This window comes from Hemitrygon akajei, chromosome 5 (assembly GCF_048418815.1).
Source record: "Hemitrygon akajei chromosome 5, sHemAka1.3, whole genome shotgun sequence".
Taxonomy (NCBI): domain Eukaryota; kingdom Metazoa; phylum Chordata; class Chondrichthyes; order Myliobatiformes; family Dasyatidae; genus Hemitrygon; species Hemitrygon akajei.
Window position 1 is genome coordinate 176,300,454 of NC_133128.1, and position 26,613 is coordinate 176,327,066.

At 37.2% G+C, this 26,613-nt stretch overlaps 1 protein-coding gene across 6 annotated transcripts in view; it reads left to right on the forward strand.

Moving 5' to 3' along the window:
- The window catches only part of ccdc14 (coiled-coil domain containing 14), a 63,253-nt gene extending 38,172 nt beyond the window's left edge, over nt 1-25,081 (forward strand). For 2 of the 6 annotated variants that reach the window (XM_073047315.1, XM_073047316.1), the window contains 8 exons: nt 5,840-6,073; nt 6,243-6,337; nt 7,697-8,207; nt 14,417-14,558; nt 16,523-16,605; nt 21,475-21,693; nt 21,768-21,900; nt 24,002-25,081. In XM_073047315.1, the coding sequence (XP_072903416.1) occupies nt 5,840-6,073; nt 6,243-6,337; nt 7,697-8,207; nt 14,417-14,558; nt 16,523-16,605; nt 21,475-21,693; nt 21,768-21,900; nt 24,002-24,959 (2,375 nt within the window). In that variant the 3' untranslated portion in view covers nt 24,960-25,081. Of the gene's footprint in view, nt 1-3,159; nt 3,268-5,839; nt 6,074-6,242; nt 6,338-7,696; nt 8,208-14,416; nt 14,559-16,522; nt 16,606-21,474; nt 21,694-21,767; nt 21,901-24,001 lie in introns of all 6 variants that reach the window. The other 4 variants (XM_073047310.1, XM_073047312.1, XM_073047311.1 and 1 more) reach the window with 4 other exon arrangements.
- Nucleotides 25,082-26,613: the final 1,532 nt, after the last annotated feature.

Genomic DNA, 26,613 nt, shown 5'->3' on the forward strand with positions numbered 1-26,613 from the left:
AATGAAATAGGTCAGGTGACGGAGGTATGTATTGGGGAGCACTTTGGGTCCAGTGATCATAATGCCATTAGTTTCAATATAATTATGGAGAAGGATAGGACTGGATCCAGGGTTGAGATTTTTGATTGGAGAAAGGCTAACTTTGAGGCGATGCAAAAGGATTTAGAAGGAGTGGATTGGGACAATTTGTTTTATGGGAAGGATGTAATAGAGAAATGGCAGTCATTTAAAGTTGAAATTTTGAGGGTACAGAATCTTTATGTTCCTGTTAGGTTGAAAGGAAATGTTAAAAGTTTGAGAGAGCCATGGTTTTCAAGGGATATTGGAAACTTGGTTAGGAAAAAGAGAGATATCTACAATAAATATAGGCAGCATGGAGTAAATGAGGTGTTCGAGGAATATAAAGAATGTAAGAAGAATCTTAAGAAAGAAATTAGAAAAGCTAAAAGAAGATACGAGGTTGCTTTGGCAAGTAAGGTGAAAATAAATCCAAAGGGTTTCTACAGTTATATTAATAGCAAAAGGATAGTGAGGGATAAAATTGGTCCCTTAGAGAATCAGAGTAGACAACTATGTGTGGAGCGGAAAGAGATGGGGGAGATTTTGAACAATTTCTTTTCTTCGGTATTCACTCAGGAGAAGGATATTGAATTGTGTAAGGTAAGGGAAACAAGTAGGGAAGTTATGGAAACTATAATGATTAAAGAAGAGGAAGTACTGGCGCTTTTAAGGAATTTATCCACTTTTAAGATAAGTGGATAAATCTCCGGGTCCTGAGAGGATATTCCCTAGGACCTTGAGGGAGGTTAGTGTAGAAATAGCAGGGGCTCTAACAGAAATATTTCAAATGTCATTAGAAACAGGGATGGTGCTGGAGGATTGGCATATTGCTCATGTGGTTCCATTGTTTAAAAAGGGTTCTAAGAGTAAACCTAGCAATTATAGGCCTGTCAGTTTGATGTCAGTGGTGGTTAAATTAATGGAAAGTATTCTTAGAGATGGTATATATAATTATCTGGATAGACAGGGTCTGATTAGGAACAGTCAACATGGATTTGTGCGTGGAAGGTCATGTTTGACAAATCTTATTGCATTTTTTGAAGAGGTTACGAGGAAAATTGATGAGGGTAAAGCAGTGGATATTGTCTATGTGGACTTCAGTAAGGCATTTGACAAGGTTCCGCACAGAAGGTTAGTTAGGAAGGTTCAATCGTTAGGTATTAATATTGAAGTAGTAAAATGGATTCAACAGTGGCTGGATGGGAGATGCCAGAGAGTAGTGGTGGATGACTGTTTGTCAGGTTGGAGGCCGGTGACTAGTGGTGTGCCTCAGGGATCTATACTGGGTCCAATGTTGTTTGTCATATACATTAATGATCTGAATGATGGGGTGGTAAATTGGAAAGTATGCAGATGATACTAAGGTAGGTGGCGTTGTGGATAATGAAGTAGGTTTTCAAAGTTTGCAGAGAGATTTAGGCCAGTTAGAAGAGTGGGCTGAGTGATGGCAGATGGAGTTTAATGCTGATAAGTGTGAGGTGCTACATTTTGGTAGGAATAATCCAAATAGGACATACATGGTAAATGGTAGGGCATTGAAGAATGCAGTAGAACAGTGTGATCTAGGAATAATGGTGCATAGTTCCCTGAAGGTGGAATCTCATGTGGATAGGGTGGTGAAGAAAGCTTTTGGTATGTTGGCCTTTATAAATCAAAGCATTGAGTATAGGAGTTGGGATGTAATGTTAAAATTGTACGAGGCATTGGTAAGGCCGAATTTGGAGTATTGTGTACAGTTCTGGTCACCAAATTATAGGAAAGATGTCAACAAAATAGAGGGAGTACAGAGAAGATTTACTAGAATGTTACCTGGGTTTCATCACCTAAGTTACAGGGAAAGATTGAACAAGTTAGGTCTTTATTCTTTGGAGCATAGAAGGTTGAGGGGGGACTTGACAGAGGTATTTAAAATTATGAGGGGGATAGATAGAGTTGACGTGGGTAGACTTTTTCCATTGAGAGTAGGGGAGATTCAAACAAGAGGACATGAGTTGAGAGTTGGGGGCAAAAGTTTAAGTGTAACATGAGGGGGAATTTCTTTACTCAGAGAGTGGTAGCTGTGTGGAACGAGCTTCCAGTAGAAGTGGTGGAGGCAGGTTCGGTATTATCATTTAAAGCAAAATTGGATAGGTATATGGACAGGAAAGGAATGGAGGGTTACGGGCTGAGTGCAGGTCAGTGGGATTAGGTGAGAGTAAGCGTTTGGCACGGACTAGAAGGGCCGAGATGGCCTGTTTCTGTGCTGTAATTGCTATATGGTTATATGTGAGGCAACCCTTCACCTTCAAATCTTTTGGGGTCGTCTATTGTATACAGTGCTCGCAATGTGGCCTCCTCTACGCTGGTGTGACACGATGTAAATTAGGTGACTGCTTTGTCGAGCACCTCTGCTCCATCTGCCAAGAGTGGAATTTCCCAGTAGCCAACTATTTTAATTCTTATCTTCCTTCCCGTTCTGGCACGTCCGTCCTTGGCCTCCTCTTCTGCCACAATGTGTCCACTCTCAAAGTGGAGGAGCAATACCTCATTTTCCATCCAAGTAGCCTCCACCCTAATGGCATGAACATTTATTTCTCATTCTGGAAATATATTTTTCTTTTTTATCCCCCTCCCTCTTCTCTATTCTATTCCTCACTGTGGCCTATAACTACTTCTCCTTACCTGCCTATCTCTTCCCCTTGGTTCCCTCCTCCTTTCCTTTCTCCCATGGTCCACTCTCCTATCCTATCAGATTCCTTCTTCTCCAGCCCTTTGCCTTTTCACCTATCACATCCCAGCTTCTTACTCCTCCTCCACCCACCTGACTTTACCTATCACCTTCTAGCTTGTCTTCCTCCCCATCTTTCACACCATTTTATTCTGGCGTCTTTCCCCATCCTTTCAAGGCCTGATGAACCAAAACATCGGTTTATTATTCATTTTCATAAATGCTACCTGACTTGCAGAGTTTCTGTGTTACTGTGTTTATTTACTGTGTATATTATACATTTTATCTGTGTTACTCTGGATTCCCAACATCTGCAGAATCTTCTGTGTTTATAATAATGTTCAGTTCAGTGCAAATCATTGTCAGACCTAAAAGTGTTCCTCTCGTATCAGGAAAGACAAGTGTTAGAAAAGTAAAATTGAAATCAGGCAAAGTCAACAAAAAGGATGTCAAGAAAAATGGCTCCGTTTCTTGTGTCCCACGTGTGCTGAAAGAAGTTGGTAAGTTCCAAGAGAAAACAAATAAAGAACTTATGATACTGTGTGAAAACATAGTTGCATAGTGTTGAGCGCTGTAAGCTTTCAAACTTGTGAAAATCAGCTGTGTCTTTTGTCTTAAATAACATTGTTTAATGCACCCATCATCCTTTAATTATCCTATGCTATTGTCATTCCCTCCTTTTAAGTATAAAACAAAATGAACAATGAGAATCTTCACAAAACCATTCCAATAATATTACAAGGAAATATGATTGTTCCTGGGAGTCATCCAGCATAAAGCCATCAGCTAGCAGTTCCAAACAAAAAGGGTGCTTTATTTCTTAAGTAATTGTTACAGTGGCTTTAATGTACAAACTACAATAACTCAGAGAAATAGGCATGGTTTAATAGCATAACTACCATTGGAACAAGAACATTTTGTAAAGCTGTCAGATTGATAGGAATGGTGGCAAGTATACCTGATAGATTTTGGCACATGATTGGAAGAGAAGCTTGGAAAAGGAGATTCAGTTTCATTTATTACATGTACTGTACATCAAAACATACAGTGAAATGCGTAATTTGTGTTAACAACCAACACGTCCTAAGGACATGCTGGGGCAGCCCATAAGAGTCACCACACATTCTGGTACTAATATGACATGTGCATAATGTTCAGCAGAACAACACAAGCAACAACAACAGGACAACATCAAAAAGATAACACAAGAAAACTAATCTCCTTTCCTCTCTACCATCCACCTAATCAGACGGGGAGAGAGAGAAGCACACATACACATGCACATGCACACACACACTCAGTTCTCCAACCCCAGTTGCCTCTTGGCCTCCAGTGGACTCTCAGATCCAAGGCCTTTTCCATCAGCTCTCAACTTGCAGGTTTCAGATCAACCCTTAAACTTAAAACTTTACTATAGAACCTAGGACTTGCCATTGACTTTTAATTATTGGGGTTGAAATGTCAGTATAGGGCTTTGTATCATGCATTTTTACACAATGTTCATTACTTCTAGAAGTAAAACAATAGTAGTGCCATGTTAAAAAGCTACAGATAGCTTTGCTGAAACTAATTTCAAATTTACCTCCTAATAATGGTTACCCACCTTCTCCCAAGATTCTCCAAATATGGTTATATTGTGAGCATTAAATACTGCTGGAGCAAGACTGTATTTGAACGTCAATCATATTGGTGGATCGGGGGTTTGGCTGAAGGCAAGACTGGGCAAGATTGAGGTGCCACAGTAGATACTATTACAGCTCAGGGCATCAAAGTTCAATTCTGACATCATCTGTAAGGAGTTTGTACGTCCTCCCCATGGACACGTGGGTTTCTTCCAGATTCTCTGGTTATACCCCCTCAGTCCGGAGATGTACTGGTTAGTAGGTTAATTGTAAATTTTCCTGTGATTAGGGTTAGATCAGTGGCTTTCTAGTGGCACAGCTCAAAGGGCCCGAAGAACCTATTCTGCGCTGTATCCCTAAATAAAGTAAAGTAGATTATAATTTCCTTCCCTATTGGACATCAGTGAACAATTTGTTAGTTTTACTATGTCAAATAATGGGGTTAGCTTTAATTCCAGATGTATTTAAAGAATTGAACTTCCCCAGCTACTAGAGTGGGACACAAAGGTGTCAATGACATAGAAGTCTACTGGTAGTTCAGTAATTTAATTGCTATGCTACAACAATCTTACCGGTTCTAGATACATAGGGTTCTTTTTCTGACTCAAAGTAACTCTTATTCCAGTGGATCTTAGCAAAAGCAGGGCCCTGGTAATAAATTGTGAATACTTGACACCCTGGTATTCTGAAAACTTGGCAGTCAGCAAAATATTATCCCAAATGGAATCCAGCAGTGGATTGGAGTGATTGATTTGGATTTCAGAATCTGTCAGTAGAATTGAGACTTCCGTGTTTGATAAAGGGTACATGGAAATCTCTGGCGTCGATTCTATTCCCTACAAGTTGGCAGTTTTGGTTTCCCAGAATACAATAAATGTTTTACTGAACAAAAGTTTTAAAACCCTTTGTTTGAGGCGTGGGTGGCTTCCTGAAGAACACAACCCTCCCAGTATAACTGGAGGTTTCAAATCTCAAATCTGCAAAAAAAAATTGGTTCAGCTCCAAAATTTTGTTAGTGACCATGAACTGGTGAAGCACTACTTGATAAGCTGCATAATGACTATTACTTAGATTACTATATGAAAAATCCACTATACCCTTAGGGAAATCAAAAACCTGAACAGTTCATTCTCCAGTGATGGAAATGTGTAATGATAAGAATCTTGTAAAAAGACTTAAATGGAAAATAAAATTTCTGAACATCCTAAACTGGCTGCTTTGGAAATCTTGTTTAGAGCAGATTAATTAACATTGCATAACCTTCCAAGTTGTTCTCTGAATGTGGAAATTAGTATTCTCAAAGCACTTCCCTTTCCTGAGATTTTTAAACAATTGCAAATTCTTTTACAAACAATGGAAAGATTTTCAAATGTAGCATTGTGAGTTCAATGTACCTTTTATGCTGTGGCCAATTTTGTTAAAGCTCATATATAATTTCTTTCCTTATCAGTTTCAGCATCAACATTCAAGGTGACACCTGACACAGCAGAAGTAAATGCAAACAGTGGTGGGCACATGTCAACAATTCAGGAGTTTAGAATTCCGTCAGGCCAACATTCTCCTCTTGTGGATCAGTGTCTTTCTGATAATGTAGAGACACAAATGGCTTTTCTAAATGGCCATAGTCCAGTAAATGTCTCTAACCAGGAGCCTGCTACACCTTGCAACACAAGTTTAGACTCTGGTAAGCAACTATTCCCTGACTTGGCAATAAATGTAACAATAAAAGTTAGTTTAGAATGGTCAGAAGATTTGTAGGTCTTAATAGTGGATGTTAATACAATTATAATCTCAGTTTTTATTTCTAATTAAAGCAATAGAAAACAAAATGAAAATGTAATGTGTTTTTGCAGGACCTCATACTGCTCCAACATTTAATTGTCGACTCACCACTTCTACACCAGCTATCTCTCCTAAGAACCCTGCTCGTCCATTATTAGTTCAACATGTGAGTTTTTCATTACATCATCACACTTTTAATTCATAGCATGTGCAACCATTATCTAAGCATATTTAGGTTTGTGAATTTTAACATTGTAACTTAAAAAACACTTGCATAGTAATTCAACTATCAGGTTTATTATCACTGACATATGCTACAACAACAAATTTCATAACATATGTCAGGGATAATAAACCTGATTCTAATTCAACTATATTAGAACTAGTTATTCATTATAATAATTCAATAGAATTGACTAGCCAGGCTTTGGTTTTCTGTTAATTATTTTATTGCACTTTGATGTTTGATTTTAACTTTTCTTTGCACTTATTTCAGATTTATTTGTCCGTACAAGTCTGTATTTCCTTGTTTTTAAACCTTGCCTTCCATCTTACTTTGTTTCTGTTCTGACCATTTTTGAGGTACTTCAGGAGTAAGTACCACTTCCTCAGCCAAATAGTGTTGACAGAGCACAATTCTTAAGTCGATTAAATAGTTGGGTATCTCGTCTCATTTTAAGTAATGTTCATAACAGCACGCAAAAGGAGTGACTTACTTCAGCCCTGGTGCACAGTCCAAAAAGTAAAATAAGAATTGCTACAAATCTCAACAGTTGTTAGTCATGATCTTATAAAGATACCTGAAGAGGAGGCTGAGTCTGTAAGGAGCTTGTACGTTCTCCCAATGAACCATGTGGTTTCTTCCCACAGTCCAATGACTTACCGGTTAGTAGGTTAATTGGTCATTGTAAATCGTGCTGTGATTAGGTTAGGGTTAAATAGGTGGGTTGCTGAGCAGCACGGCGCATAGGGCCTGAAGCGCCTGCTCCGCACGGTATCCATAAATAAACAAAGTGCTTTACTTCTTTAAGGCACTCTTTAAAACCTGCTTCTACTTAATATTTTCTAACTTGCCCGAATAGTTTCTCAACAACAAAAGTTCATAGTCTACAAGGGAGCATATTGGTGTGCATAAAATTGGCTGAGTAACAGGAAATAGGGAAGGAAGCTTAAGTGGATCTAATGGAAATGAAGTAAGCATTGTGTGTGATTTACTGCTGCTACTCTTAGTGTGCTTAGCACCACCCAGTGGCAGAAACTGCATCCCACAGTAACAAGTATTGAAATTTCTTTAGTGGCCAAGTTGGGAGGAAAGAGGTGGTGGTTGAACTCCTCACGTTTCCATAAGCATCTCACTAATAAATTCTGTAAACAGGGAGGATAGCTAAAGGCAACATTACAACAGGAGAGCTCCTCTTGGGCTCGTGCTAAGATCTGAAAAAACAATGACAATAGTTCCTATATTAAAACTACTTTCACTATCTTGCTGAGCTTTACATTACAATTCATTTTCCATATTTTGTAGCAGAATATTTCCAGTGACCCTTGCAATCAACCTGCTTCTCACAAAGGATTGAACTTTCTGCCAGTCTATCCAGTATCAGCTACTGTTACCCCTACTGTGTCTACATACACTTTGTCTCATCTGGTTTGCAACAACAGTGATAGAAGACATATATCGGATAGCCAAGGCCCACAACAATGGAAGGAACAAGAGCAACCGATGTGTATCCAATGCTGCAACACCCAAAGAGAGCAGCAAGCAAAAGAGACCCATCATGTGACTTGCAAAGCACAGATGCAAGCAGCAGACAATAACAAATCAGAAACTGAACCCACTGACTGGAATACTGTTGAAGACGCTCACTCCAATCTACTGGATGTTGAACCAGTAAAGGACACCATTGGCCAGAATTATTTTGCCAAACAAGCAAAACCTAAGAAACAGAGTCCTGACAAAACAGCCAAGAAAATTAAAACTGTCAGATACCTTCTGAGTGAACTTAAGGCTCTGGTTGCTGATCAAGGTAGTCAAAGTAAATATTTTGATAATGTTTTGAAAAGTAGAGTACAATATATATTTTCTTATTCACTTTATCCATTCTATCTCATTTCTGCACTTCAGCTTGGCAATATTCAGCACAAGTGAAGCCTCAGTTATAGAGACATACAGCACGGAAACTACCTACTAATCCTTCATTAATTCCATTTTCTTTATAGATCATTGTTAATTGTTTATCAAATGTTGATCATTGGCTGTGTTTGATTACCAAAGTGAAGTTTTATTTACGTAATCTTTAAGCAGTTATTTGCACAATTATAAATGTATCTATCTGAGGACTCTACTCTGAAATTGACAGTGAACATAAAACAGAGCAGTACAGTAGAGCATGGGATCTTCGACCCACGATGTTGTGCTGACCAATACAAATCTACATCATGATCAATCTAACCCTTCTGTCTCACACAGCCCATAACCCTCCATTTTTCTTACATCCATGCCTTTGAAATATCCCAATTATATCAGTCTCTACCACCATCCCTGGCAGTGTGGTGCAGGCACCCACCACTCTCTTTGTAAAACACCTACCTCTGATATCTCCTCTAAACTTTCCTCCACTTACCTTAAATGGATGTCTTCTGTGTTGGCCATTTTTGCTCTTGTGAAAAAGGTGCTGGCTGACAACTTTGTCTATGCCTCTTGTAATTTTATACACCTCTATTAAGTTGTCTCTCATCCTCCACCACTCCAAAGAGAAAAGCCCTAGTTGTTTCAACCTTTCCTCATAAGACTGGTTCTGTAATTTAGGTAGCATCCTGGTGAATGTCTACACCCTCTCTAAACCTTCCATGTCATTCCTATAATGTACTGAACACAATACTTGAAGAGTGGTAGTGTAGTCGAACCAGAGTTTTATAGAGCTGTAACATTACCTCACAGCTCTTGAACATAATCTTCCCTCCCTACTCCACTAATAAATGCCGGCACACCATACACTTTCTAGCTACTCTATTAACTTGTGTGGCAACTTTGAGAGATATATGGGCTTGGACCCCAAGGTCGCTCCTAAAAATCCTGCCTTGTACTCTGATTTCAAGTCTGATCTTCCAAAGTGTATCACTTGACACTTTTTTGGACTGAACTCCATTCTGCCACTTCTCCACTCAGTTCTCTAACCTAGGACAACCTTCTGCACTATCCACAACTGCTGCAACCTTCATGTCATCGACAAACTTACTAAGCCACTCATCCACATCTTCATCCAAGTCATTTATAAAAATCACAAAGAGCAGATGTTCTAGAACAGATCCCTGCAGAACAGCGCTAGTTGCTGATCTCTAGGTAGAATACACTCCATTTACTACACCCTCTGTCTTCTGTGAGCAAGCTAATCAAGGATCCACGTAGCCATGTTTCCATAGATCTGATGCCTTATGAGTTTTTGGATAAGTCTACCTTGGGGAACCTTGTCAAACTAAAATCCATGTCCACCATATCCACATATTAATTCATCAATTTGTTATGTCACCTCAAAAATCTCAATTATGCTCATGAGGCACAACATGCACCTCACAAAGCCATGTTGACTGACTATCCCTAATAGAAATGAAATGCTAAAACTTTTCTTAAATTTATGTTAACTTCACAAACAAACAAATATGGAAATAAAATATTACAGATGCTTGAAATCTGATACTAGAACAAAAAATGCTGACATACTAACAAAGATTATTACTTTGAAAACAATAATTTTTTTCTCTTTCCATTGATGCTGCCTGCTTTCCTGACAATTTACAGCAGGTTCTGAAGTTTTGGACACTTCACCAAAAATGATATTTATTTGAACAAATTAAGAATACACAACTGTATAAGAACATGTTTTAATTTCAATCCCCTTTAATCAAAGATTATTTACAGTTTAAAATGTAGTGAGACATGCTTTTGTATTATAAGGGAATGTATATTTACTATGTACTACTTCATTGGGTTTAAATATCAGAACCATATGTTGAAGCAATGTGAAGCACTCCTTCAAAATACTAAATGTAGAAATTGGTTACTAGGAAAATAGGTAAAGTGGGGAAAAGAACTGCTTTAGAAGAAAAACTTAACAGCTCTTTATGAAAAAATTGAGTTAAATCATTAGGAAGCACCAATGGTTATGATCCAAATCAAGAATATGAAAAACAAGAAAACATATTCAAACTATGAAATTATGATTGGTGAGTATTGAGTTTTTGTCTGACAAATAAAGGGTTTACTGTCTAAATGATGATCTGCTGCAAAAGATGCAACTAAAATTGGCATTTTATAACTAGTTGTGGAAAGAGGGGTTCAGATGGGAGAAAATAAAAGACCAGAAAGATCATAAGACATAGCAAATTTAGGGCATTCGGCCCATTGAGTCTGTTCCACTCTCATTTTTCTAAACTGGTAAGTACAGGCCCAGAGGCTTTAAGCACTCCTCATATGTTAACACTTTCATTCCAGAATCATTTTTATTCTTTATTTTCACTCCTCTGGATCATCTCAAAGGCTAGCACACCTTTTCTTAGATAAGGGGCCAAAGCTGCTCACAGTACTCCAAGGGCAGTCTGACCAATGCCTTATAAAGCCTTAGTATTACATCCTGGCCTTTATACTCTAGTCTTCTTGAAATGAATGCTGACATTACATTTTCCTTCCTTACCACTGACTTAAAGTGCAAGTTAACCTTTAGGGAATCTTACTACACGAAGACTCCCAAGTCCCTTTACAACTCTGTTTTTAATTTTAAAAATTTATTCCTCCAACCCAAGTGCATGACCTTGCACTTCCCTACACTATCTTCCATCTGCCAGTTCTTTGCCCATTCTCCTAATCTGTCCAAGTCCTTCTGCAGATTCCCTGCTTCCTCAATACTACCTGCCCCTCCACCTGTCTTTGTATTGTCCACAAACTTGGTCACAAAGCTATTAATTCCATTATTAAAATCATTGACATATAGCATCAAAAGAAACGGTTCCAACACCGACCCTAATGTGGAACTCCACTAGTCACTGGCAGCCATCCAGAAAATTTAAGAGGAAGGAAAATGTCTTTAAACCCAACTCCCTCATTGGTGTGAATATAATAATGTACTCCATTCAACAATTCAAAGTATCCTTGATGATGAGTTCAAAATGAGGATATTCAAAACACTTGCTCAGAAGTTTGGTAGTGGATGGTAAAATACAGAATGATGAAACTAATAACCAAAGACCGAAGACAAATATAAGATTACACCTACAAATTAAGTCAGGATGGGGGACAAATTATTTTTTTTTAAAGTTATCAACAATTCTATTTGAATGCACACAATATTCCTATAATTAATAATTAAATAGAAATAAATGGTTATGAACTCTTCAATGTTACTGTGAGGTGAGCAACTGGAATTGAATATTCCTGTTTAATTGACTTGACATTTTGGAAGTATAGTCAGGAAGGAAAAAGAGTTGTGCTTGCTCTGTACAGCAACAAGAGATCACCTCAGTTGGGAAGACCAAGTTACAAAATCACTTTTGCTAGAATTAAAGAAGAAAAAGAAGTCAATACTGTGTAATATATAGGCCATCTTTCAACCCAACTCCCTCATTGATGAGAATATAATAATGTACTCCATTCACCAATTCAAAGTACCCTTGATGATGAGTTCAAAATGAGGATATTCAAAATGAATCTCATATTAAAAGGTCCTCAGAGGAGGAGATAGAATTCACAGTTCAGCTTGAAAATGAGAAACCTCTGGTCTGAATTAAGTGCCTTTAACTTGAGGGCAATTATAAATATACAAAGGCAAAATTGGCTACAGTAAACAAGTAAAATTAATAAAATTGTAGACAAAGATCTGTTTTCATAACTAAAATCTCCAGAAGAAAGATAATCCATCTATAGCAAACTAAAGGACAAATTGTTCCAACATTCATTAAGTTGGGTTTCTCTCCATATTTCTATTTCCGTTGATTTCTTTCATATCCAAAATCTATCAGTTTTCATTTTGGAAGAATTCAATAACTGAGTTTCTAAAGCTTTTTCAACAGAGAATTCTAAAGGTTTTCTACCTACCTCATTGGTATGAGGGGCTACTGCACAGGACCGAAAGAAGCTGCAAAGGGTTGTAAATCTAGTCAGCTCCATCTTGAGTACTAGCCTACAAAGTACCAAGGACATCTTCAGGGAGCGGTGTCTCAGAAAGGCAGCGTCCATTATTAAGGACTTCCAACACCCAAGGCATGCCCTTTTCTCACTGTTACCATCAGATAAGAGGTACAGAAGCCTGAAGGCACACACTCAGCAATTCAGGGACAGCTTCTTCTCCTCTGCCACCTGATTCCTAAATGGACATTGAACCCTTGGACACAACCTCACTTTTTTAAATATGCAGTATTTCTGCTTCTTGCACATTTTTTAATCTATTCTGTATGTATACGGTGATAATAAACCTGATTCTGATTCCTACTCCTGGGTCATTATATTGTATCAAGCTGTCTAAATTTTGCAATTTTCAGTGAAATTGCTTAAAATTCTTCTAAATTCTGCAGATGACAGACCTAATCAAACCTACTTTCCCTGAAAGTGTTCTAGTGAATGCTTTGTGCAGTCTCTCTAAGGCAAATGTATTTTGTTTATGTAAGGAGACAAAACTTTATGCAATACTCCAGATGTAGAATCTCCAAGGCCCCATTGCAATCAATGCACACAAATCCCTTCAGAATAAAAACCAACATTTTCTTTCCTATTTGCTTGATGCATTTGGATGTTCATCAGTGACTTGTTTACAAGGGCTTCTGGGTCATTTTGAACATAAATGCTTCCCAATCTGGTGCTATTTATATTAAAAGTAAAGTCTGTTTTGAAACAGACATTCCATTGGTTTTCCACGTTCTACCTGCCATGTTGTTGCTCATTCAGCTTGTCCCTTCAATCCTCTTTATAGATTCCTTCCTACTTGCAATCCTACCTACCTTTGATTCAACAGCAAATTTGGAACTGATATTTGGTCCTCTCAGCTAATTTGTTGATCTACATTGGGAGTATCTGGCATTAATTCCTGTATTGCATTCTGCCAACCTGAGGAAATGTCTGTTTCTTTCCACTCTTTTGATCCATGGTGTTATATAATCCTCAGTTCTGAGTTCACTAACTTTGTTGACCAACCTGTATCAGGCCTCATTAAAGGTCATCTAAAAATCCATCCCATCCATTGATTCTCCCTAATCCTCAAGCAAATTCAACAAATTAAACAAATATTATATACAATTCATGAATCCATGCTGACTCTGCTCAATCCTGTTATTATCTTCTCAGTGTCCTATTATTGTATTCTTCAGTTTAGATTTAATATTCCAGAAGTTAAGGGTGTTATCACATTGACAAAAGGCATAGAATGTTGTGAAGTTATTGGTAGACCAGCAGATGTGGAACATTTTGGATGGAGAGAATAAATTGAGAATATGCAAGCAGGAAGTTACAAAAAACAGACAGTGGAGTTTTTACAAGTATGTAAAAACTGAGTAGCAAAGGTAATAGTGATTTTTTTTTTAAAAGGATCAGCTGGACTATTAATGATGAGACAAAGAAATGAAAGACTAATTAAACAAGTATTTATTTGTCTTCACAGTAGAAAACGCACATTGCATTTCAATAAAAGGGAAAATGAACTTTAAAACTAATTGAATTGAAGGCTGTTGTCCCTTTAACCTGAAGACTGAATCCTTGGCCTTATAGGAAATATTTATAGAGATAATGGGGTGAATTGATTGTGATTCAAACATTCTTGATATGGGATAGGTCTCAACAGTTTGGAAAGGAAGTAAAATATATCAAAATTAGTCTATCATCATAACACAATAATACTGGAATCTGCAGTAATAGAATGGCATTTAGAAATCCAAGATGGCTTCACAGAAGGGAAAATTTGACTTTGTCAAATGTATTAGTTCTTTGAGAATAATAACAAGCACAATGAATAAAGGGTATAGAGTGTGAGGATTTCCAGAAGGCACTTTGAAAGATGTTATTTAAAGGATTATTGTAGAAGATCAGAGTTCATGACATTGGGAACAAATATAGATACTCAACTGACTAGCAAACAAAAAAGTGACAATAAAAGTAAACATTTAAATCATAATTTATGGCATTGCATGTAAATGAATATTGCAGGTTAAATAGTAATACAACATAATAAATAGGTTTGTAAAATATAATTGTTTCTGTTGGCAGATGACTCCGAAGTTTTCAGGTTAATAATGGAGCTAGAGGATAGCATCTCTCTATTGCCAACTGTGATTGGAAGCACTAACATACAAGCAGAAATAGCTATGAGTCTTCAACCTCTACGCAGTGAGAATGCCCAGCTTCGCAGGTCAATAGTATTTCTTTTTTAATGTCTGCTTTGAATTTTACCTTTTTTTTGAAAATCTGGTCAAAATGTGAGCCAATTTGGGAATTAAAGGTAATAAACATCTCATTTCAAGATTCACCATAAGATATATTACTAAATAAATGTGGGTTGTTACTTGATGTTTTTATTCAAGTAAATATGGTGTCTGTTCCTCCTTGGTGGGGTTGAAGAAGAAGGATCTTGACATTCAAACATATCATAAATTTACAGAATTTTAAAACTCTATTATTATTTGTCCACAATGCATCATTGTTTTCAGGTCATGGGAAATTCAAAAGACAGAGTCCTCAACAGTAGTAAACAGTTCTTTTTTTTATTTATTAAATTTTAGAAATTACAAAGAATAAATGTGATGATAAAATAGTAAGAAAAATAATATTAACCCTCCCCCTCCCCTTAACCCTCCCCCCCCCTTAACCCTTATCTAAAGAAAGAAAAAAAGGAAAGAAGAGAAAAATTGCCTGGATATCGGAGGATCCCCACATGCTCCATGGAGTTCAAAATAATTTTGATATTTATTTTTACTTTCCCCCATTACTTTATAATTTTATCTTCAAAGGACCTATGTATTTAATCCTATCTTTTGTAGGTATGGGAACCAAATTTTCAAAAATATATCATATTCATTTCTTAGATTGTACGTAATTTTTTCAAGTGGAATACAACTATGTATTTCATTATTCCAACGATCCATAGTTAAATATAAATCAGATTTCCAAGTAACTGCGATAACTTTTTTGGCTACTGCCAATGCAATTTTTATAAATTTTTTCTGATACTTATTCAATTTAAGTTTCAGTATTGTCCCTTCAATGTCTCCTAATAAAAATAATAGTGGACTATGTGGGAGTTGTACTCCAGTAATTTGTTCCAATAAAAGTCTTAAATTTATCCAAAATGGTTGAATTTTAAAACAAGACCAAGTAGAATGTTAAAAAGTACCAATTTCTTGATTACATCGAAAACATTGATCAGATATATTTGAATTTAATCTATTTATTTTCTGTGGTGTTATATATAATTGATGTAAAAAAAATATATTGTATTAATCTAAGTCGAACATTTATTGTATTTCTCATACTATCAGAACATAATCTTGACCAGTTTTTTCCATCAATTTTAACATTCAAATCAGATTCCCATTTTTGTCTTGATTTATGAATTCCTGATTTAATTGTGTTTTTGAATCAAATTATACATACAAGATGTAAATTTTTTAATTTTTCCTTTCTGAATTAATATTTCTATTTCACTAGGTTTTGGTATCAACATTGTTTGACCCAGCTTTTCTTGTAAATAAGCTTTTAATTGAAAATAACAGAAAAGAGTGTTATTTGATATTTTATATTTATTTTTTAATTGATCAAACGACATCAATATACCTCATTGGAATATCATTGGAAAAATTGACATGTAAATTTGATTTAGGAGGGTTACAACTTCCAAATTTTAAGAATTATTATAAAGCAAATCAACTTAGATTTATTGCGTCTTTTTTTGATGAAGAAAAACTGGCATGGATTAGAATAGAATTAGCTAAGATAGGAGAAAACATACCAGAAGATTTTATATATAAATGGGAATCCAAATGGATACGGGAAAAAAAAGAATCTCCTATATTAAGACACTTGATTGATTTATGGAATAAAGTAAATATGGATGATGAGATAAAGAAATCTTTATTAGCAAAAAGAACTTTAATTCAAAATAGGCTTATTCCTTTTACAAAGGATAATAAACTTTTACATAATTGGTTCCAAAAGGGGATTAAATATATAGGTGATTGTTTTGAAGGTAAACAGTTCTTGAACTGAAATCTCTCTAACTAGGAAATTTCTACTTTTATTAAAGTTAGTATTGTGAACATTGTTCCAGATCTGGTTTTTAGTTTCTCAAATTATTTTTTGATCTATTAAATTCTGCAGACGGTTAAGAATAGTGAACCAACAACTTCGAGAAAGAGAAAAGGCTGAGAAAGATTCCAGGTCTACAGATTGCAACTTTGAAGGTATTAATTTTTCACATATTATGGACATAATTCATTCAGCCTAAAACTTTGCATTGAATCCAGGTAAACGTAATGATTTAAAAGGAAACAATTTTGGTATCTTTAAAAAATTTTGCCTATGTTGCAGAATGAATTCTTTTCATTCCTTTCAAATGCGGCCAAGATGGTGCCATGTACAGCAGCTGTGTTGCGAGCTCCATACCTACTTTACAGTGTATTGCTAATTTCTGCAATTTTCTTCACATTTCTTGTTCAAGAAGCTGATAGTCACACCAGATATGATCGACTGACTGTTCTGAACATCAGGAAGACAGCATTTTCCCACAACATGCCGCCTTTTCTACACTGGGAACCCCTCCTTACACGATCCATGGGAGGCTCATTTGGAGGCAACCTCAGAAGCGGCGAGGTAGAAGGGCCGGCAGCCTGGTGATGTTGTGACAGTATGCTAATCATCTGCCACTCCTTAGCATACTCTTGGCTAACGTTCAGTTCCTGGACAATAAGCTGTGCAAACTGAGAGCCAGAATCTCCTGTCAGCGGGAAACAAAAGAATATAACATTTTGTGCTTCATGGAGACCTGGCTAACGGAGGAGATACCGGATCACACCATCTGGGTTCTCCCTGTTCCGGGTGGACAGGTCTAAAAACCTCTCTGGGAAGAATAAAGGTGGTGAGGTATGCTTCATGGTCAATAATGCTTGGTGCAACACCTGGAATGTGCATGCCCTCAAATCCTTTTGTTCCCCGGATCTGGGGTAGCTTGTGCTGCTGTGTAGACCTTTCTGGCTGCCTAGGGAGTTCACAGCTGTTATTATCACAGCGGTGTACATTCTGCCGCAGGCTGATACTGACCTGGCTCTCAAAGAACTGTACAAAACCATCAGCACCCTGGAGACTGTACACTCAGAGGCTGCTTCATTGTTGCCAGAGACTTTAATGGAGCATCGCTGTCTAAAGTTTCACCGAAGTTTTGTAAACACATCCAGGTGAGTACACAGGGAGATAGCATACTCAACCACTGCTGCTCTCCCTTCCACAATGCTTACAAAGCACTCCTTCGCCCGCCATTTGGGAAATTGGATCTTTCCTCCATCTTTCCTCTGCCCGTGTACAGACAAAAGCTGAAACAAGAGGTGGCTATAGTTAATACTGTCCACTGTGGGTCCGACCAATCAGTCTCCATGCTACAGGACTGCTTTGACATCAACTGAAATGTCTTTTGTGATGAGGATGTCTCAGTTCACGGATGGGGTCACGAGCTTCATCCAGAAGTGCATCGAGGATGTTGTCGCCCAGAAATTGGTCAGGGTCTATCCAAACCAGAAACCCTGGATCAACAGTTCCATGCAAGCAGCACTACACAACCACGCAAGACAGAGCTTACGTTGCTGGTAATCAACAGGAACTCAAGAAATGCAGCTACAATATACGCAAAGTCATCAAGGCAGTGAAATGACAATACAGAGATAAGGTCCAGACACAACTCTCCACCAACAACGCAAGCAGCTTATGGCTTATGGCCATTGCAGACTTCAAAGCTAAACACAGTAGTGCTGCCAACATCGCTGCCTCTCTCCCAGATGCGCTAAATCTTTTTTACGTTTGGTTCGAAGTCGTCAATACTCTGCCCGGGGAGAGCCACCGATGCGACCGGCACCTTGGTCATCTCTGAGGCCGAAGTATGCAGGTGTTTCCAACGAGTGGACAGTCACAAGGCTGAAGGACCGGACAGCATCCCAGTGTGGGTACTCAGGATGTGCACAGCACAACTGGCAGGTGTATTTACAGACATTTTTAATCTCCCCCTCTCCCAGTGTAGAGTGCCCTCCTGCTTTAAAATATTCACCATTGTTCCTGAACCTAAAAAGACCAAAGTAACATGTCTGAATGACTGGTGTCCTGTTGCACTCACCTCAATAATAAGCAAATGCTTTGAGAGGCTGGTCAAGGACTATATCTGCAGTGGACCCACAGTGGACCCCCTACAATTTGCCTACTGACACAACCGATGGACAGATGAAGCTCTATGCTCCATTCTTACACATCTGGAGAAGAAGGATGCTTATGTGAGAATGCTGTTCTTGGACTACAGTTCAGCATTCAACACCAGGCTTGACAAGAAGCTCAGAGACCTTGGCTTCACCCTACCTTGTGTAGCTGGATCCTGGACTTCCTGTCAGATCGCCGGCAGCTGGTAACAGTGGGCTCCCTCATCTCTGCCTCTCTGATCCTCAATACAGGAGTTCTAAGCCCCCTCCTTTACTCTCTATATACTCATGATTGTGTCGCCACCCACAGCTCCAATCTGCTAATTAAATTTGCTGATGATGCTACATTAATTGGCCTTATCTCACATAATAATGAGGCAGTCTACAAAAAGGAAGTCATTACCCTGACACAGTAGTGACAAAAGAACAACCTCTCCCTCAATGTCGCGAAAACAAAGGAGCTGGTTGTGGACTACAGGAGGAATGGAGACGGGCTAACCCCTATTGGCATCAATGGATCTGGGGTTGAGAGGGTGGAACAGCTTTAAGTTCCTCTGCATACACAACACCGAGGATCTCACGTGGTCTGTACATACCAGCTGTGTGGTGAAAAAAGCACAACAGCGCCTCTTCCTCCTCAGACAGCTGAAGAAGTTTGGCATGAGTCCCAAAATCCTAAGGATTTTCTATAGGGGCACAATTGAGGGTATGCTGATAGGCTGCATCGCTGCTTGGTATGGGAACTGTATTTCCCTTAATCACAGGACTCTGCAGAGAGTGGTGCGAACAGCCCAGCGCATCTGTCAATGTGAACTTCCCACTATTCAGGACATTTACAGAGACAGGTGCGTAAAAAGGGCCCGAAGGATCACCTTAATCACAAACTGTTCCAGCTGCTACCATCTGGAAAATAGTAGCACAGCATAAAAGCCAGGACCAGCAGGCTCCAGGACAGCTTCTTCCACCAGGCCATCAGACTGATTAATTCATGCTGAACAACTGTATTTCTATGCTATATTGACTGTCCTATTGTACATACTATTTACTACTACTACTGTTTATTACAAATTACTATAAATTGCACATTGCACCTTTAGATAGACGTAACGTGAAGATTTTTACTCGTGTATGTGAAGGATGTAAGAAATAAAGTCGGTTCAATATGCTGTTCTTTAGAAAGTAATGAAACAAATTGAAAAAGCACATGCCAAAAGAATTAGTTTTCCTTATAATTTTGTTGTTAGTTGATTGAACCTTGATCAATCAAAGTTCTGTCATATTACTGATTGGTGTAAGTAATTAAGTATCCACAAATAAGTGTGATTAATCAGTTGTCCATATACAATATCCACATGTTGCAAAGTGTTCTTGAAATACACAGTTGTCTTCATAAATATATTTCTGGCAGTGTTTTATTTAAGTAAAGGTTTTATAAAATAAACTATTTTTAAAACTAGACTTTCACTTTTTTCCACATCGTTATTGTTGATTAAAACTGAGAACCTCAAGCACTAATTGTGTGATTTTTACTGGTAATGCTGGAAACCATATTTAATCATTTGCAAAAAGTAAATGCAATATTTTGGACTTTGTGAAGATTTGATCAACTTAGTCAATCCCTTCCCACCTATTTTTTTTATTGGTATATTTATTCATATTTATGATCTAGATTGCAATTTGCTACCATTACCATTGAGTATATCACAAACAGCAGAGGTCTCAGTTCAGATCATGAGAGAACACCAGTAGTCACAGATCTCTAGCCAGAATAACATTAATGCCCCTCCTCCCCTTCTTACCCCATCCCTTATTTATCTATCTATCTATCTATTTATTTATTATTCCCTCCCTCTGGTGCTCCCCTCCCCCTTTCTTTCTCCCTAGGCCTCCTGTCCCATGATCCTTTCCCTTCTCCAGCTGTATCCCTTTTGCTAATCAACTTTCCGGCTCTTAGCTTCATCCCTCCCCCTCCTGTCTTCTCCTATCATTTCGAATCCCCCCTCCCCCTCCCACTTTCAAATTTAGCTTTTCTTTCAGTAGGTCCTGATGAAGGGTCTCGGCCCGAAATGACAACTGTGCTTCTTCCTATAGATGCTGCCTGGCCCGCTGCGTTCCACTAGCATTTTGTGTGTGTTGCTTGAATTTCCAGCATCTGCAGATGTCCTCGTGTTTGGACTTTGATAATAAAATTTACTTTGAATTTTGAACTTTTTACTATTATTCATGAAGCTTTTAATGACATTACAACAAACTATGGTTTTCAAAAAACTTGTAACTAATTGCCACATTTCCATTTGACATTTTACAACAACCTCTAATAATTATTATTAGAATAATAAATGGCAAACTAAGCTCTGTCACTCTGTACAGTACACAGAAGTGTTTTGCAAGTTATCTATCTTATGCTAGTGTTTTTAGATTAACTTTGGCACATTGGAGTGCCAGCATGACAAGTGCTGGATTGGTGCTTTTTAAAAACCGAATTGCAGAAATACTTGTAAAACATAAATGAAAATTGGAACAGTCCAATATCAATCAGGACTCTAAGTTGTTTATTCAATTTCTGTTACTTTGATTTTGACATGTACCAAAGTTCTCTGGAGATGTAACTAGTATTAGCTGGCACTTAACCATTATCCATTCATACAATTCCATCTCTCACACAATTTCCTTTGCATTCATTGAGTGTGAATGAACTCGTTAATTTTTTAAGTTAATCAAGAAGACCATGGCTGATCTTTTATTTTAAAACCACTCCCTAGTAATATATCATATTTCTGTATTCCCTTAATATCCACAAAGTCATCTAAATTGCAAAAGAAATAGAAGGCCAATTTCATCTTATTTTAACTGTAGATACTTTTGCAATTTTTGCAGTGATCTCCTTACAGTCCATGAACACAACATTGCACACCCAACTGAGAGAATCATTGAAAGAACTTGAGTTGTTGCAAAGGAAAAATGAAGAGTTGCTGAATGTTATAAGCAGTCAAAGAGAGCAGAACAAACAATTACTCCGGCAGATGCAGGGGAAAGAACAGGATCTGTTCCAGAGTAGGCAGCAATGTGAGATGGACACAACTCGAGTCAAAATGGGTAAGTCAGAAATACTTTAATTAGAGTTCACTGAATCTGAGTAGATTTAATTTTTGTTGTTTCTCCTATTCTAGAAGTGGATGAAGCCTTAACCAAAATGAGGAAGATTCAGCTAAATCTGGAAGCCTCTGAAAAAGAAAATCAAATCTTGGAAATAACATTACATCAACGTGATGCAGAAGTGAGCAGATTGCGTGAACTAACCAGGTAACACAGAGGATTTCTGTCAACAATTTTGAAACTTCAGGGACTTTTATATTTAGTCCCTTTATATAATTTGCAGAGGATTTATATAAAATTTCACGTTGAAGCATTTAAAGCTAGAGATGGACCTTTGATCCAAAAGTTATAAGATGGGTCTTATATTTCTTCCAGTTTCAGATTCAGTTTTCATTTTTGACTTTTAGAATCTGAATTTTAGTTGAAATAACTAAAGGGATCTTTTTTGAAGGGGAAGAATTGCTATTTCAATATCTTATGATGAATTCTTTCCCTTTGTGGGAATTTTAATGCTAAAATTTGCAATCAATTATAAATGGTCAGATCATTAGGTAGTTAATGTAAACTATTATTGGGCAGCAAGCAGTATTCTTTTGTTAGGGACAGAGGTAATAAAAAGTATATTTCCCAGAGTATACTTATAATACCCACAAGAATTATTCCTATAATGTAAATGGGCATAAGTCTACTTACAACTTTGAAATTCAAACATTAGTGTTTCCTTCCTAGCAGCCATTCATTCTAAAGCCTTCCTAAAGCACTGGCATCTAAATGGTAGGTTTCAACTTCAGCAATGCTATTATTAACAATGACACAGGATTTGATTGTGCTGTATTGCATTTCATTGGAGAATTAAATATATTTATATTTCAAAATTTGAGTAAAAATTAAAATAGAGTACTTTCTAGTCCTTTTTTTCAGGTCAATCCACATTAAACCTCATATTGCCACAGAAGGCCTTTTCAATGTGCAGGGCCTCATTACATGAAATTTTCTTTTCTATTTCCGTAATTCCCCACTAGGAGGATTGCCTGAGTTAAACTTATTTAAAACAAGATCGGCGGCAAGCTGACAATGCACACTGCAGTATATGTCCAAATTCCATAATTAAGTTTCTAGTATAACATATTTAATGAATAATATTGGTAATTATAATTGGTTGACCCTTGGTTGTGAGCAATTAAGAGGAGTAAAATGAAAACCAACTTTGAGTGCTAAAATGAAAGTTTAATTCAGAAGCATGCCGATGTTAACATACCCCTATAGCTCACTCATTAAAATAAAATTTGGGAGCTCAGAGAACTGTTAATTGGAGGCTAGTGCAGATGGCCTGATATGACTTGGAATATTGTTTATTGATCTTCCAGTAACCATATTACATAAGTAATCTTAAGCACTAGAAGAGGTGAATAAAAATGAAATGAAATAAGCATCTTGAGAACAGATGACAAAATATGTAAATATTTAATTTGTTAAAGAACTCAAGATTGAAACATTTATATTTGTTGGAGGCACAAATCTTTAAAATCCAAGGGCAAAGCCTCAATATTCAGAAAGCATGAAAGAGTTTAAACTATTATTTTACACAACAAAAACTGCTAATAGCTGATTGTGCCAGAAAACCTCATTCTGTTTGGATAGTTTACAACTCAATGATATGAACAATGAACCTTCCAATTTCAGTAACCCATACTCGCAGTGTCTTTCTCCCACACACACTTACCAGTTCACCAAGTTCTCTTCTCCTTTTGTTCACCTTCCCTATCCCTACCTGGTTCCATCTGCTCATCATCCCCTTGCAGTCCGATCCCACTTATCAACCACCAGCCTCTATACAAACCCTCCCCCACTTGGTTTCATCTGTCCATCACCCCCTCTCCATTGGGTCAACATTCAGACCCCAAACTTGAATAAGTATTAATAAAACAGACCAGTATGCCTTACAACTGCCTAGCAAGGTTTTTTTTATTTCTGTTCTATGCTTCAAGAAAAACTTGTAGATGACAATTGATTAATATTTTATGCTGGTAAGGAGATCAATCTTGCAAATGAAACCTCCTTCAAATGATAAGTAAATGCAAAACAAGTATACAAATTAAAGCTTGCTTCCTAATTAGTTTGTCTAATGCAAGAATTAGCAGGAGGGTTCTTACAGAAGTTTTATTTGGTTCTAAGCAGATCAACGTAACCCACATTGAAGTTACAATCCTGTTATACTTTTAATATCAAGTGATTTAACTATGTGGTATTATTTTTATACTTGATGGAAAACGGTGATCATTCATTATGTGTTTTGGCTGTTCAACAGAACTTTGCAAGGCAGTATGGAAAGACTTCTTTCTGATCTTAGTATGGATTTTGTAAAGCCTACCTCAAGACTGACCAGAAGCCACCTTCAGGAGTATGAAAAGCATCTTCAAGATGATCCATGTTTGAGCTCTGTGGCAGCTTATCTTAAAAATCTGAGCACGAACTCTGTTCAGGACACACCGGCTTTATCATTGCCATATAAAGCACCTGAATCTGAACAATGCTCCACACCTTTTCAACCTAATCTAACTGCTGTAGCAGCCAGAATATCTCCGAATAATGGCCTATCAGGAAAATCTTCACCTTCAAGTTTCTCTACATACAGGGCACAGACTGAATGTCACAGTATTAAGTATGAAGACTCAAATCTGGATGAAACTACATACATTCCATTAGTAAGCAATGCATCCAAGCAAGGAAATGAACCAGTGAGGAAGGAATGTATACCAGTTCAATCACATATTAGATCAAATATGTTGCATAATGATGTTGGAGGTTCATGTAATGGACTGGTGATAAAGCCATGCCATGAAGAGTTGGAAAAGCCAGAAATGGTGATTGCTGAAGAAATGTCCATTCCTGCTAATTTAAAGGGGAAGACTATACCGAGAAGGTGTTCATCAGATCTGGGAGCATCAAAAAATAATCACATCCAAACAAGGCCTTTGGACAATATTATAGGACTTTCTAAATCCAATGTAGATTCATGTACTACTCCTGCACTGAGAAGCGGGCCACAATTACAGGATGACACTGTTTCAGCTGTTGATTCAAGTTTCTCAAGTATTGATTATAGGTACAAAAAATCTAATTGCAGCATGTCATCATTTTCTTCATTTAATTCTTGGGATGAGCAAAACTTCCGGAATAGTTTAGCAGCTCTAGACGCTAATATTGCAAGATTACAAAAGAGCTTACAGGCTGATATAGAAATACATCGACCCCAAAATAGTTAGTGTACATAAAATGTACATGTATGTATTTATTGTTTTAGGCAGGTTTTTAATTTTACGAATTTCTTGCAATCATGCCTGTAGTTTTGACTTGAGTTTTGTAATTAAATTTTAATTTCAGAAAATCTGTTTCTTAATTTTATTTGGATTCAGACCTATAGTTTTTCAGTTTGAATCCTTTAATTTCTTGGATATTTCTCAGAAAAACTAACTGATTTTATAGTTATAATGATGAAAATGTCTGCATTCAGCATTATTTCTGAAGGTATGGATGTGTGCAATTTAATATGGAAACATGAATGTTGTTGCCAGTTATTCCCTACTCATCCACAGTGATTTTTCCTGCAACTTTCTCATGCAAATTTAGCACACTCAAATTAATTAATTACCTGAGGCATTAATAAACTTTTTAAAATTGGTTTACTATTTGAGGCATAGGGACATTTAAAAACAAAAACTGACTATAATGATATAATATTCTGTATTGCATATGCACTGTAAAACTAAGGTCTTTGATTTCTGCTCTAAATATCTTGAAATTCAGTGTGGATCGACTGCTTGGTCTTGATGCTGATCATTTGGATGTTAATAACCAGTAAGCATGTGACCTTCGAAAAGGGGAAATTGACATGAAAATCAATTGTTAGAAAATATGAGTCCATTCATTTGTCTTGGGCCAGTTTTTATCCCCAAAACAAGTGAATGCCAGGGCTTCACTGCTGATTGCAAAATCCAGGCCACAAAACAAGTATTTCTTGCTTCTACCATTTCATTAGTATTGAAGTCATGGACTGATTACCCATTTTCTATTTCATTACCATGTTACTTTGAAGTATACCAGTAAATATGTACATATAAAATCCTCCCTCAATACTTTGTCTCCAAGGAAAATAGACCCAGACTATCCAATTTTTCTTTATAACTCATGTCCTCCAATCCAGGCAACATCCCTGTGAATCTTTCCTGCAGTGAATTGCACACAATGCTAAAAGTGCAGCCTAATCAAGTCTTTGTACAACTGTAACATATTGTCCCAACTCATGTACTCAAGGCTTCACTCAACAAAAGCAAGCATATGCTTTCTTAATCTCACAGACTGCCAATGTTGCCACCTTTAGGGGTACAAGTGTATAGTTCCAACAGTCTCTGTTCTGCAGTACATCCCAAGGCTTTCCCGTTGGTGGTGCATGTCCTGCCGTGGTTTAACTTCAAGAAATGAATCGCTTTGCACTTGGTCAGAATAAAAAGGGAAAAGAGATAAAGAGGCTGTGGAAGAAGATAAAAAGGGGAAAAAAATTACAGCCTATACAAGTTCTTAAGGTTGTAGTATATGCGGTTTATCTCATATTGTCAGCTCAAAGCATTGAGTAATCCCTATGATGCCAGGATTTAACATTTTCAAGCTGTTCTAATTGAAAACACTTTGAGCAAGTAAATTGAATATTAGATATTTTTAAAGAGCAACATAATTAAAGAGTTGTCTTGGAATATGTAATTCCAGTTAAAATCTAATTCTTCAAGAAAAAATGCAAACAATTAAGTTTTACAAGAGGGTTTTTTTTACAGCATGCCGTCAACTCCCACATTACAGGTGTATTATATTCCTAGAAAACGGTTCATATTGTGAAGCTACATCAAAAGCACAAGCTGAATAAAA